Source organism: Nelusetta ayraudi, unplaced genomic scaffold (assembly GCF_046127955.1).
Source record: "Nelusetta ayraudi isolate G7.1 ecotype Tasmania unplaced genomic scaffold, CSIRO-AGI_Nayr_v1 ptg000084l, whole genome shotgun sequence".
NCBI classification, from domain to species: domain Eukaryota; kingdom Metazoa; phylum Chordata; class Actinopteri; order Tetraodontiformes; family Monacanthidae; genus Nelusetta; species Nelusetta ayraudi.
In genome coordinates, this window is record NW_027466134.1 from 4,010,062 (window position 1) to 4,025,152 (window position 15,091).

The 15,091-nt window shown below is 45.9% G+C and overlaps 1 protein-coding gene across 1 annotated transcript in view; it reads left to right on the forward strand.

Annotated features, from left to right (window-relative positions):
- The first annotated feature begins 3 nt into the window (after nucleotides 1-3).
- The window catches only part of gmds (GDP-mannose 4,6-dehydratase), a 150,410-nt gene continuing 135,322 nt past the window's right edge, over nucleotides 4-15,091 (forward strand). Inside the window, exons 1-4 of the mRNA XM_076045366.1 lie at nucleotides 4-217; nucleotides 7,424-7,468; nucleotides 10,169-10,256; nucleotides 10,345-10,454. Of these exons, the coding sequence (XP_075901481.1) occupies nucleotides 134-217; nucleotides 7,424-7,468; nucleotides 10,169-10,256; nucleotides 10,345-10,454 (327 nt within the window). The 5' untranslated portion in view covers nucleotides 4-133. The remainder of the gene's footprint in view (nucleotides 218-7,423; nucleotides 7,469-10,168; nucleotides 10,257-10,344; nucleotides 10,455-15,091) is intronic.

Here is a 15,091-nt window from a genome sequence, read left to right on the forward strand (position 1 = left end):
CGGCGCAGCCCCTCAGTGCTCGCGCTGTAAATACACCGGCGGCTTCAATATTGAACACTGTTGCCCGGCTTGTTTAGCGCACTTTAAAAAACAAACAAACAGGGAATACGATAGAAACGAAAGGCTGTCAAACATGGCACAGTGCTCAAGCCCCGCAGACCTTTCCGAAGCGACGAAGACGAAGAAGGTGGCTATTATAACCGGCATCACTGGGCAGGTAACCAGCACCAACATCCGGTTTCCTTGTAACGATGCTCCTGTTAACTCCTCGGGTTATTTCCACCTCCCCACCACCACTGTGGATTTTATGGTGTCATAAATGGAGACCCTTGCATATTGTATAGATGACGTTTAAACGTCATCAGTGCTGCGTTTTCTCTGTGGGGGATTTCCACTATTTTGTCACCTTTAACCTTCTGTTTCGAGCACACAAACCGGTGCTTTCGACTCAACAATGGCTTATTGTCCCTGTTGAGATGATCTTGGTATCATTGACCCACACACTCAACGCCTGTGTGTGTGTGTGTGTGTGTGTGTGTGTGTGTGTGTGTGTGTGTGTGTGTGTGTGTGTGTGTGTGTGTGTGTGTTGTTGTTGTTGTTGTTGTTGTTGTTTTAAAGGCGTCGCCACGCTCGAGTGTAGTGATTAGCGTGTGAAGTGAGAGTCCACTAGCAGTGACAAGTCGAGCTGGCAGGTGTCGAGGAGTTTGACTGAAAGGCGGAAAAAACGACCCCGGCAACCTGAGTGGAGTCGGGAGGAAGTTGTGCTGTATATATATATATATATATATATATATATATATATATATATATATATATATATATATATATATATATATATATATATATATATATATATATATAACTGAATGCCAGATTTATCCTCAGGTGCTTCTGTGACCGTGGTGATTTTGTGAATACTTTTGTTTTTATGACAGGTGTAATAGAAAAAAAAAACAAAACTGTGACGTTTCTGTGTTCACTCCCTATCCGCTTTTACTCCAATGTAAACCGTAGTGCTTTTTCCCGTGTCATGTTTTAAGATGCTCGTCATATCTCCAACGTCAACGTGGCTCGAGCTCCTTCTTGTCACAGCAGTTCCTGCTTGAAGCGACAGTACTAGGAGCGGCCATGTGATGGCGTAACAATAAGTACAGACTGTGAGTGCGGAGCAGCAAAAAAAGTAATAGCAAAAAGAGAGCATTCTATATAGTAGCTTTAGCAAAGCCAGTCACCTCACAGGGATGAGTACAAGTGCGTGGGAAAACACTGTGTACGACCAGTCCAATAAAGAAAGCGAGCATCAAAAGAGAAACAAAGTGATTCCATGATGGTCTATGTCATGTAAATTCTTTTAAATCGTTTTTTTTTCCTCGCAATATAATCTCTCTGTGTAGCTCAGGGGTGGGCAAACGTTTTGACTGGTGGGCCCGCAATGGGTTCTAAAGTTTGACAAGCGACATTATTGTCAACATGTGCTTTAATTTCTATTCGAAAATGAACAAAAGCGTTCCACCAAAATCCAAATTTCTTCAAGTTCGGCAGGCCGGATTAAAAAGGCCAACATGCTGCATGTGCCCCCCCCCGGGCCTGGTGTGGAGTCATACGTGTCTTTCCGTCCCAGTGTTCAACAACGGCACTCACGGTGATACACCTTCACGATCCAATCAAATTGCTGGGCTGGAAATCAGTTCACTGCTGCGTGTTGCTCTGTGTACATCAAGTCAAGTCAATACGCAACCGAAGACGTGACGGAGCTCAATTTAAAGTGCAGTTTGTTTCACGCGTTGTTGTTGGGTGTTTGCCGTTGCTTCACGCGCTGGTTTGCTCTTGAAAAGCAGTTTGATAACCACGGTTGCGTGGCCTGTCTTGTGTGAGTGACTCTCCACGGAAAGTCATCGAGCCAGTTTGTGAAGACAGGGTGAGCACGTCATACTAAGCCAAACAGGTTTAGTGTGTTTTTTTTTTTTTGGGCCACGGTGTATTTGTTTTACACTGAAAAATCCAATGGCACAACACCAACCGAAATATTATGAAAGGAACAATAATTACGAGACTCAGTGTGAAAGCTGGGCCTGTTTAGATGCACACAGAGCTGATATTCCTGGAGGAAAAGAGGCTCAAGTTCCATTTAACGCACAGTCACACGACAATGGATCTTTTCAGGCCGGTTCAGTTAAATTAGGTCATTTTTCAGCTTCATGGAAAATGATCCATTCAGCGGACACACCTGACATCGTGAGACGGTGCGCTGGTGTGCAGCGGCACAGACTGGCTTATACAGCCCTTAAACCAGTGAATCCACATTCCCTTCTCTCGTTTGTCTTTATGTTGTCCAACCAAACTTGTTTGCCCCCACGCTGTTGTTGGACCCGTTTTCTTCGCTTCAATTGCGCCTCTCTTTTTAAAATTTTTTTATTACATCAAATCTCCGCCTACGCCTCAGTACAGGGGCCGTCAAACTCTCATCCACAATGGGGCCAAAATGTGAACTTGGACAAAGTCGCGGGCCGACATTGATATTTATTGAAAAACATTTTCCTCCAGATGTACAGGTTCTACCCAGAAAATGAGAATATCCCGAAAAGGTTGTTGTATTTCTGCAATTCAACTTAAAAGGTGAATGTGACATATTATATAAAGGAATAATACGCAAATCAATATATTTCAAGTTTTTATTTCTTTGGATTTTGCTGATCAGGTCTTGCAGCTTAAATTTTGTAATAATTTTCTGAGTTTGTGGTTTTAATAAGCTGGAAATCTTCATCAGCAAAGTTACAACAAGGAACTGCTTGAGATGTCAATTTGCGTGGAATGGCTCAATAAAATGTGTTGCTTTCATCTTTTACGTTAAATCGCCAAAATAAAACAGCTTTTACCCGATATTCTCATTTTTCGGGTACTACCTGTACAGTAACAGTGAACCTTTTTAGATGGACCCGAACATCATTGTGTTGCTTCAACCTGAATATGGAGCAACGACAAGCAAAGGCTTAACACTTTGTATCGAAAAACTTCCTCTTGCAGACGTGCAACATTGAATCTAAAGGTCTAAGATAAAAGCTCAAAGCTCCTCTGTCTGGTTTTTATTTGCAGCCTTCTGATTTAAATGTCAACATTAACCTTTTTCCGCGGGCTCATCGTACATCAATCACAGTGGCAGATGAAAAATTTGTCCGTTTGCCCGTCACAACCAGAGGAGCGTTAAAGGTCTTGAAAAGACATTTTCAGAGCCTCCTGTGTTTCTCTTTGACAGGCGGTCTGTTCTGAAGCGTCTCCGCCCTCCCCCTCCGTCACGGCAAAACAGCCTTAACTCATTTTTATTTCGCTGGACGTTTGCATAGAGCTGCTCTGAAGTCACCAGACAGGCCGTCGGGTCACAGCGATGTCGTAAATCCGGGGAATAACTACCGTTCGTAAATTCTCCGGCATCACGCTGACTCCGTTCCCGACTGCCGCCTCGCTCAGTGCGGAGCGTCGGGGGGGTGGGGGAGAGGGAGGGGGAGGGGCCGAGGCGGCCTAAGTTACGGGAGACCACCTGAGTGCCAGAGCCAAGGCGCAGAGGCAGACGGGGGGCTTTGGCTGATGGTGCTGTTTTTACAGGGTTATGGAGAGGACAGGTTCCACCACCTCCACCCCCCCACACCCCCCGACATTAAACCTTGTGTGTTGACTCTGCGGCTGCGCTCCTCCTCCTCCTCCTGCGCTTTGCCCTGACGCCGTGACCGCCGTGACCTTCTCCTTCGACACTAGCGGTCTCAAAAGTTTGGACACACCTGTTCCTTCTTTATCTTGACTACTCTCTACACTGTAGATATACACACTGAAGACATCAAATATAGATGACCAAGACACAAGTACGTGTCCAAACCTTTGACTGGTCGCGTACGTCCGCTTTTTTCGCTCTTCATGTTGTCGCGCTTCTTCTCTGAGTCCAGCAGCTGCAGCCTGGGCCTGGATCAGAGCAAAGGGCCAGCAATGAGAGTCATTGGGCTGAGATTGTTGGTCAATGTGGCAGCTGAAGTCACCTTCAGGTGACGTCTCCTGGTCCGTATAAAGCAGCTCATGGTAGGACGACAATAGAAAGAAACACCCCTGATTTGAGGAGTCATTTTCTAGTCTGTTTGTACAGCGGTGGGAAAAAGTTTTTTTTAAACCTCATGGCTTTGTGATGTCCTGTAATTGCGCGGACAATCACTCTCAAGTCTCCCAAGTGCGATTTATTTCACTTGGCTTCAGAAGGACAGCAATTGATACAGGGTTGACATCTTTCAATGGTTAAATGAACTCAAAATATATTTCAATGTCCTAATCTTAAAATTGTAATTCATCATTCACCGGCAACAGACGTGAATATTCGTTATTTCATCCATCCCTGTTTCTGTGCTCATGGTTAATGATAGCGTCATACGTAATTCATTTTACCGCCAGCAGGGGGTAGCAAAGTAAAGCCTTTTTATAAAACCACCTTCTTGCTTTCTACTTTCACTTTTGTCAAGGTTTGATTTAAGTGGGCAGATTTGTTTCTTTCGTCAGCTTGAATGTTACCAACTACGTTTTGGTAATAAAATGGACCAATTCAATTTGTTGTGATGGCAAATGATTGTGCACCTTTGACTAAAGTAAATAAATAGGTCCCTCTGTAGATAGATAAATAGATAGATACATAGATAGATAGATAGATAGATAGATAGATAGATGAATATATGTGCTTTATTGATCCCGAATTGGCAAACAACACTGCAGCACTAAAAAACTGTCCAAAAATAAACTGTACAGTAGTTACAAAAACATTCAAATCAATCTATGTGCAACAAACAACCCATGCAGATGTGCAAAAGAGTCAAATTGTGCAGAGGCAGCGATAAGCAAGCTTTTCTCAAGCATTCGTGCATCATTTGCCATGAAGTCCAGGAGCAGAACGTCCAGAATGCTCTCTGCCTGTCACACAGTGGGGGGGAAGGAAGGAGGAATAAGTTGTGATCAGGCAGGTGAGCTTGGTGTCTGCATGCGCACACATGTGCACGCTCCCACCACGTGGCCATAACAGGAAGCAGCGAGGTGAGGCCAGGGTTTATGGGCCAGTGGAGTCTCAATGGAGCCTCTTGTTGTGAAACAGAAGTGCAGCTCTTCAGGCTCGTTTTCCGCGCTGGCCTGGCGTGGTGCACTTTGACCCTGGCACATCAGCAGGAAAACATGACAGCAGATGGAGATTTGTTTTATTTGTTTTATTTTTTTTTTTCTGGAGCGGTGCAGGGACAGGACGGGCAGAAGGTGGTTTGGCGTCGGTGTCAGCTGGACGCGCAAGAGTTTTATTGAAAGTTAAAAAGCAAGCTCAGAAAGGTCCAGTTAATCATCTTTGGTAGACTATCATGTAGAATTTAAATTCTGTACATTAATATTATGTATGTAGTATGTTCTTTTCATTTCATTATATTAAAGTAGTCAAGTTCACGATTCAGCAATTTTATCAATACAAAGTTTTACTCTGATTAGCGATCGATGTATCGCTAAAAATACCGATATCACTAGAAATCAAACTGCATGGTGGCGCTGGAGGAGACGACCAGCAGCCCCCGAGGCGGCTTGAACTTCCTCAGTACAGCCTCCTCCTCACTGGGTCTGTGTGTGAGGTCCACTTCAGGTCCTGGGACACTGCGCTTCTCAGGAACTCCACCACCAAGGTGTCAAGTCCCACACGTTTGTTGAATCTTCAGTTGCGGTGAAATTTGTGGGAAGCCTTGCTTGCCGGCAAATTTCCAAATCCAAACTCCCGCAACACTGCAGATTAATCCTGATAAGAGATGAATGATTTACCAAGAGGATTCTCCGCATCTTGCGGAGTCTTAATATTAATGTGTGCGAGTCCGACCAGGCACCCGGACAAAACAAACACCCGGCGATGTCTCCTCGCCCCCCCCCCACCCCGAGTGGCCATTCATTTGACTCGACTGCCTCCAATCAATCTCCTTCTATCATGCAACCGTGTTGAGCTCCGCCTGCACCGTCTCAGCGCAGCGTGCAGGTTCTGGAGGAGAGCAGAGGTGTTTCTTCCACAACCTTTCCTCCTTCTGCTCTCTGCCCTTTGCCTCATTACCGCCGGAGAGAAGTCAGCTGGTGTGTGTGTGTGTGTGTGTGTGTGTGTGTGTGTGTGTGTGTGTGTGTGTGTGTGTGTGTGTGTGTGTGTGTGTGTGTGTGTGTGTGTGTGTATCTCTGTGCGCACATGTGTGAGAGGGTATTGAGGGACGAATGCCATTAGTAGTTTGGAATCTTTCGGCGGCCTCCAGAACGTGCGGTTGGAAAGTCTGAGCGGGGAAAAAAAAAAAGAAGGAACATGGGTGAGAGGAACAAGACCTCATTGACAGGGCCCGCACACACACACACACACACACACACACGCACACGCGGCGGCTCTTGTGGATATATGAGGCTCTTGTTCCAACACTATGCAAAAAGTTTTCTTTGACTTCTAATCTCTGTTATTTCACAGTGTAAATGCTGTCTTTAGAATCCATCTCGGGGCCTTTTCATCTAAATTATCTATTTATCCCCCCCAATTTGAACACCCGCTAAATTGTTCTCTGGTGGTAGTTTAAAGCATCTGACGTGTTGCCGCTCAAGGACTTCTCTTGGCACATTTCTGAAAAAGTCCGCTTTAGTTTCGTGACGACTTTTGTCCTTCTCACGACCTCCACAACACTGGTATCCTTTTTTGTTTGAAAAAATCTCAACTAGCCACCAATGAAAGGGAAATATTACCGAAGATATAATTCATGGCATTTAATCCCAAAGTGGGTTACCGAACAAAAGGGGCAAGAAAAGGTTTGGACTCCTGTACAATATGACAATTAAGTGTTTACCTGCGGAACATAATTTAGCCTAATAATTAATTAAGTATACAAATTGATTCGCCATATTCTCATTATGTCACTTTTTACTGTTTTATGTCGCTATTTTATCTTCTGATCATTATGTTTTTAAATTTGTCAAACACACACATTTGCAAATCCTCTTTTCCAATGAACACGTGCACTGTGACACGTGCGCCGTATCATATCGGCTGTCCCCAGCGGCTGCGTTTCCATGACCCGCCCGGCGCGTTTTGATTGGACGGAGGAGGAGACGGAATATTTTTGACAAGGAATCCAAGAGAAAAATACCACAGCCGCTCTTGACAGCGAACAAGCGTAAAGAAACTGAAGCGTTGAGAATTCTCAGAGTCATTTTCGCGGGGCGAGATTTTAATAGAAATTCCGGCTAATGCGCTTCATTCACACCATGCAATGGAAAACACCTGCGAATGGCAATTGCACTTTGTCGAAATTTCAGAAATATCGAATTTGTTTTTGCAATAAAAACTGTGACGGATGTGGAGGACGGAAGGATGAGCGAATGACTTTCTAAATGTTGTCGTCTCTCTCTGCAGGATGGATCCTACCTGGCCGAGTTCCTTCTTGCCAAAGGCTACGAGGTAAGGCAGAGTTCGAGGACCAAGTGCGCCCCCCCCCCGGGGGGAAAAAAATGCAGACACTTGTTAATAATAACGGCACGCATTCCCGCGATAAGCCGCATCCAACCGCCGCATGCTCGGGAGTCCCTGAGGGATCACCATGGCGTTCTAGCACTTGAGATCCGCTCTTGGTCTCAAGAACACTTATTAAGGGTCTCGGTGCGACGATCGAGACTGGTCAGCCAGCACTGCAGAAAACAATCCAGCTGCTGCCTCGTTACGCTCTGCTTGTGAGACCCCATGTTTGTTGAACCGTGCAGAACTTTGAGGCTGACCACTGTGAGTGAGACGAGCGGATTTTTAGTGTTGAGCTCCGACGTTAAAGGTTCTTACGCATCGTACAAAACGCTTCTTTTTTTAATTTATTTTATGAAGCAGTTTTTTTTTTTTTTTCAATAGCTGTCCAAGCAGCAAAATGTTAAAGAAAATGATTAATAGATACCTGACTGAAAATAATCATTGCTGTTCTATTTATATAGAAGCAGGCTTGCATTAAAGAGAAGATCCTGGTGATTTTTCTGTTTTGTTGGGATTCAGTCTTGGTCTGGTCTCGAGTTCAATGCTCTCTAGTCTTGATCATGTCTTGGCCTTGGTCTTGGCTACAACACGTCATTGTGACGTAGCTACAGAGCTACAGTCCATTTTCTACACACACACACACACACACACACACACACACACACACATACACACACACCACGTGACACTCGAGAAAACCCAATTATTGCCTTAGTCCGATTATAACCAACGAAAGAGGCTAACCGTAAATGAACTCGCTGAAAAGACTGATTTCGCCCCCTAGTGTTGGGGAGGAGGAAACGTTCCTGTCAATAATTTGTTTATCTCGGCTGCATGAACACTGGGGACAAGGAGAGAAGTCCCTTAAATGAGGACACTGAATTTTGAGCATAGCTCGATTAAGCTATGCGTGTCAACGTAGTCACACACACACACACACACACACACACACACACACACACAGCGACCCACTTCAAGCCTGTTGACCCTTGACCTTTTACCTCCAGGTCAGGCGATTAACAGGGAATTGGCTGTTTTTATACCCAGCCGTACGAGCGAGGTCACAAACTTGCGTCTGCGTTTGGAGAAGCAGAGAAAGTCAACACGGCGCTGGTGGCTGCACAGGTTAACAAGCTGGTTCTGACCGTTTGGACCGAGGCTGCGCCAGGCCCCGGCTGTTGTTTCACACTTAGGAAAGTGGCCCGTACACAGTTGTGTAAACAGGCTGCCCGGGTTGCGATTTCCTGACGGTAGCCGCATGACTCGACGGCAGGCTGCACACTACTGGCACCCTCACCACTCACCCCCCCCCCCCACAACCCCACCCCCGGCCTGGCCGAGCTGCGTCAGCTCCGCCATCAGCCGCCCCACTCCTCCGAGGCAGCAGAGAGAGAGCAGCAGCCTGGGGGCGGCAGGCAGGAAGTGCACAGTGAATACAGGAAGTGAGGTCAGGCCTCAGCATTCCTCCCGCTAATGGACTCCCCGCGGATCAGCTTGTTGTTATCTCACTACAGCAGAGCTTCCTCACGCGGTGCCCTTCAGAACATGGAGTACAAACCTGGGCAGCACTGAAAAACACGCTGAGCTGCATAGAAGAGACACTGTGTGTGTGTGTGTGTGTGTGTGTGTGTGTGTGTGTGTGTGTGTGTGTGCACGTGTGTTCAATCGTCTTGGCAATTGCGAAAACACCAAACAACAAAGTGTTCCAGGGATCCCCCCCCCCCCCCCCCGCATCAACCTGGATTGGATTTCGTATATTCAGTTGTTGTTGTGTCCAGTGCACAAATTTTTTAAACAATTTTTCAGTTTCTTTAAGGTCTGATTTATGATTTCTCATACTGCCCATAAAAACAGTAAAAAAATTATAATACTCACAGTCTGACAAAAAGGTAGTTTGGTTGTCCTACCCTTAGAATGATTCTAATAGACACCACCAGTCAAAGGTTTGGACTCGTACTTCTGATAATGGTTTTTCCTTCATTGTCATGACTATTGACATTAGTAGATTGTGACTCAAGGCATCAAAATGATGAATAAACACATATGGAATATGTATTCAACTCAAAAAGTGTGAAATAACTCAGACAAGTTTTATATTTTAGCTGATCTAGAAGAGCCTCCCTTCATATAAAATATACAGAACATCACATATTTAGCTATTGAACATTTTTTTTTTTCCCACATTAATTCACATATATTGCTCATATATTTGATGTCTTCAGTTTGTATCTGCAGTGGAGAAAGTAGTCAAGATAAAGAAGGTGCAGGTGCGTCCACACTGTTGACTGCTGGTGTGTATCAGAATATACAAAGAGCAATAAGAGTCCAGACCAGGGCTGGGTAAACCTGACAACCTGGTGGGGCCACAGTGGGTTCTAAAACTTTGACAGAGGGGCCGGAGCAGCAGCAGCAGATGCACTCCGTGTTCTGTTGACGCACCTTTTTTTACGTTGACTTTTTTTTTTCCCCCCCAGAAATGTTTACTTTATTCACAAAATTTCAACTGAACACTTAAAATGAAAACATAAATTAAAAATCTTCTTCCTGTAATGTTTTTTTCTCTTCTCTTTCTTTCTTCTCCTCTTTGGTCGTGTGGTGACATGGACATGTTGCTGACCTTTCTCTGTCTGTTTGGTTGGATAGGTCCACGGTGTTTTGCGCCGTTCAAGCTCCTTCAACACGGGTCGCATTGAGCATCTCTACCAGAACCCTCAGACACACACTGAAGGCAGTAAGTTCCCTGTTGGTTGACCGTGACTAAAACATCGCCGTTGGTCAGAAACCTGTGGAAAAACCTGTTCGTCCGTCTCTCTGTCAAGACATGAAGCTGCACTACGGCGATCTGACAGACAGCACGTGTCTGGTGAAGATCATCAACCAGGTGAAGCCCACGGAGATCTACAACCTGGGCGCCCAGAGTCACGTCAAGGTACCGTCAATCTGCCACTCTTAGCGTTTCTCTCCGTCGCCCGACGTGTCTTGATTGTGCAAATGAAAGAAAAACGGGGATTTTGTTTTTTTTGTGCTCAGTGCTGTTTGACTTCCCTCCTGTTCCCTGAAATCCAAAATAATGGGAAGGGCAAATAGTTAGCTGAAACGCCGCCAAAGCGCATTCCAGGAATTTTGAAACTGAAAAAATACAAACAGATTGGTGGAAAGGAAGAAAGGTGCTAGTTTGAACAAATTCCCTGCCAAACGTGTCTTCCCTGCTGTGTGATGATCTGCTGTAACTGCTGTAACTGCTTGGAAACAACCACATAAAACTATTTCCCTTAAATACAGGCCTTATTTTTATGTTATGATTAAGAAAATTGATAATAAAATGAAAGAATCTAAATTTTATGGTACAGCAACTTCCAAGAAGTTTCCATTTTCACATCTTTATTTTTCATCCTAGACTTGAGTGGAGCTTGTTGAGTCTCCAGACCACTTTCTAAGGCTCTCGGTCTCGGACTCGAACTCGGGGTTACGGGGGGGCATTTTTACTGGGTCTTGTCTCGGTCTCGGACTGGGAGGACTGGGGATTTTTGATCAGGATCAGTTGAGATTCAGCCAACACTGTAATGACACGATAATAACGGGAAAGAATCCAGCAGTTTTTAACTGTGTGACGCTCCTTTTCGTTTCAGCAGCGAGTCTTTTGTCAATCGCGGCTGCCGAACGGGACGAACCCGAGTTGCTTTTTCCTCCATTGGAAAACCATTATTTTGCGTTAGAACTCGGCCTCGAGTGCATCTGCAAGCGCGTCCGCGTGCGCTGGCTTACAGTCCGTGATGTCGGAAAGGGGGGGGGGGATTCTGAGTTCTGGGAAGTGAGCCGCTGGCTGTGGCGGAGGATGCTGGACGTGGAGGGGAGGGGGCGAGCGGCTGGGAGGACAGGAAGTTGTGTTTTCTTGGATGGGTCAGTCAGTGCCACAAAGTCCCTTTTGTCTGTGAGCTCCGCGGAAGGATCCCAGGAGATCCCTCGGCACCGCTCCTCCTCCTCCGCCTCCTCCTCTTCTTCCTCTCGCTCCCCCTCGCTCCAGACTCGGGGGGCCGATCCTCCCTCACTGCGGCGGTCTGGCAGAGACGTGGAGCCAAGAGGTCGGTCAGATCGCCAGATAATAAGGCCGTTTGTAATGAGAATATGAGACGCCGCCTCCTCGCAGAGTTTCATCACCGGATCCGACCGCAATCTGGAGTCAGCTCACCACTGAGCTAAATTTAGTTTGTTACCAGCATTTGACTTAGTAAGTAGTATTGAGAAAGAGTGTGAAGCTGGGAGAGGGGGCTCTCTCAACACTTGTCTCCCTCACTTTTTCCCTCACAGTAATAATAGATAAATGAATTCATTGTTCCGTCTCCACCGAGAGGACACGAATCATTTACAATTGAATCGCTCTTGGCGGCTCCAGATAAGCTCAACCTTTTACACACAAACAATGACTTTCAAGCTCTTTCAGAATCCTTTGGCCCCGCCCCACTCCTCCTTTTTTTTTTTTTTACCCTTTTACTAGATATCTTTGTTGTTCTGGAGTTTGACTGTACTTGGCACAAACACAGACCTTTTCTAATAACTTCATAACTTGGGTACGGTACTGGCATTTCACTACTTACCAATACAGATACCGATTACTTAATAAGGCCATTACACACCATAGAATTACTTTGACGTTTTTTGTTTTTTTTTTAATTTATCCACAGATGTTTCAGTTATTTGGAACAACATTCCTCAGCACGTTCTTCTACAACATGGGGCGACCGCTCGCTGTTTCACTCCACAGTGCAAACGCAGATTCAGGGGCGACTGTGGCTCAGGAGGTAGAGCGGGTTGGCCAGTCACCTGAAAGGCTGGCGGCTCAAATCCTGCTCCATCCCAGTCTGTCCTAGTCCTTGGGCAAGACACATGTGAGTGGATGTTGGGTGGTTGATGGTTGGAGGAGCCACACTTCCCTCAGTCTGTCCCCCCTATTATTATTATTATTATTATTATTATTATTAATAATAATAATAATAATAATAATAATAATAATAATAATAATGATAAATTTAACAAAATTTCTCATATACTTGCATATAAAGCTGGTATCGGCCTCGTGGTATCGACACAAGTATAGTACTCAACCCCTGATACTGGTGTGGGCATTTGCGCCTCCCCATTCATCAGATGCAGCGTCACATAGCGACTGACAGCTTTCAGCTAGCTCTCCCCTGAACACGTGAATACTCTTCCGAAATGAAACTTTGGCAAAATGACAATAAAAAGCCCAGAAAAAAAGACGAGACGAAGGCGTTTGGCTTTGAACCTTTTTTCTTTTTTACGAAATCTTCGTCGTCATCGCCGCAACGATGAAGAAAAAAACCCCCCGCAAACTTGCGCGTCGCAAGGAAAAAACACACTCACACACACTCACACACAATGGCAGCAAGGAAAAAGCCAAAGAGTGACAGGGAGAGAGAGAGAGAGAGAGAGAGAGAGATGACGACTCCCCCTCCTCTCCACATCCTCTGCGGTCAGGGGGGGGGGGGGGTCGTGACTCTGCTCCCACCTCCCACTTTGAGCAGACCCTCTGCAGGCCACACACACACACACACAGTAATTCCCTCTACCTGTGCAGCTCTGGCCCGGGCCCGTCTGTTCCCACACCTATAAGCCCGCCTCCTCACCGCACCGCCGCCTCCTCCTTGCGAACAGCTGAGCCGCCCGTTTACTGGCAGCGACGGTCTGGAGAAATTTCCAGTCGGTCCCACCACAGAGGAAAAGAATACTCACACTAGTGGCTGCTCAGCATCAGCATCCATCACCCCGCCCCCACCCGCCCGCCCGCCACTGTTCTACTGGGAATCCCATCTGCGGGGCAGCTTGTTCAGCAGAAGGAACCGTCTTGTCGGGTGGAGATGGGACGTCTCTGTCTGTGTGTGTGTGTGTATGTGTGTGTGTGTGTGTGTGTGTGGGTGCTGGTTTCCTCTGTTGGAACCGGTGGCTGTGAACAGAGCGACGGTTCTGTCGTGAAGTTGAAGGGGCGTCGTTGGATGGAGGAGAGCCAGGACCGCGTGCTGTGTGTGGCCGTGTAAACCTGCAAATTCAACCTTTACACACACAGTGTTATTATCCAACTCATTCTTCCAGGCCTCCTGCGTTCAGTCGAACTTGGAAACTTGTTTTCGCAGGACGTCGCAGAACTTTGCTCCTCCTCAAAACTCGCTTTAGAATAAAATAAAATAGAATATCCCACATTCCCGCAGTCCACAACGTGGAGATTTAGATACGTGTATATATAGGTTTTGAGTGACCCACACACAGGAAGTGGATGCCGACGCACCGCATGGTCTGTAAGACCTAGCCTAAACAAACGGACATGTGGCTAGTTGTCCTCCATTAACCAATAGGTGAGCCAGGCTGCTTCCTCATTAGAGATGTGAATCTTTGGGTGTCTCACAATTCTGCAACGATTCCGATTCTTGAGGTCCCGATTCGATTAGAAAGTCACCTCTCAGTTCAAACGATTCTTGATTCAAAAATACAATTCTGTGGTTAGTGTGTTTAGGCAAATTGTGGTCTCAAAATGGTATACAGTTTGTAAAATGCGTGATTTTTAAATTTGAAATCTAAATTATTCCAATGACTTGAACAAAACTTACTGCAGCTAAACCTACAAGCTGGACAAAATAGAGCATTTACTCAAGCTCAGGTTGCACATGAAGTAATGTCACAATTGTTAATCGCAATTGTACTTTGTTGAAATTTTTTAGAAATATTGCTTTTATTTTGAAAACTGTGATTACAAAAACGCAGCGAGTGTGAAAGCAAACAGGGATACTGAGCAAAACGTTGAACGGAGTCCCATATTGCGCCGAGGTTACCTGGCTGTGAGTGGTGAAAACGCGCTAACTGTAAAAAATAAAATAAAAAAATCGCAGTTAGCAAAGAAATGCATCATTTGCGACTCCGACATCCGCTGCCGAGCCCCTCGGTGGGGAACCAGCGCGGCTCTCCCGCCTCGGCCTCGTCAGATGTCTCTCTCTCTGGAGCGACGCTCTGCATCGCAGCTTCTGGCACCGCGTCGTAAAAATTAAACGCCCGTCATTATGAAATCCTGCCGTATTTTCCTGTTTTCCGTGACCGGGGTCCTCGAACTGCACTGTGGCCTTTCAATGCGTGCCCAAGTGTCACTATGCATTTCCAGAGCAGAGATTCTTTCTGCCTTAACTTAAACAAACATTACCAATCCCATCCTAAGCCCAACCACATGGTCCGTGCACCAAGTCTGTTTTGTTGCCTCTGTAACCAAGGAAACCTTTCAAAGTGACGGCGCCGTGGCAGGGCATGTGACGGGGACCGCTAGAAACTGTCAAGACGAGATGACTTAACGGTCCAGTGTGTAATATTTGGCTTGATTTATGATTTTTATATTGGTGAAAAACATCTTTATTGCTTGTGAATACGTAAGTTTCGTAAAAAAAAAGATCAGAAACGATCACGTCTTCAAATGAACCGAAGAAGAAGAAGATAGACAGGGCGTACAGGTTTGGGTGCGCAGGCCGCCGTAGCTCACTGGCAAGCTCAGGAGGGGGAGGGGCAGTGAAA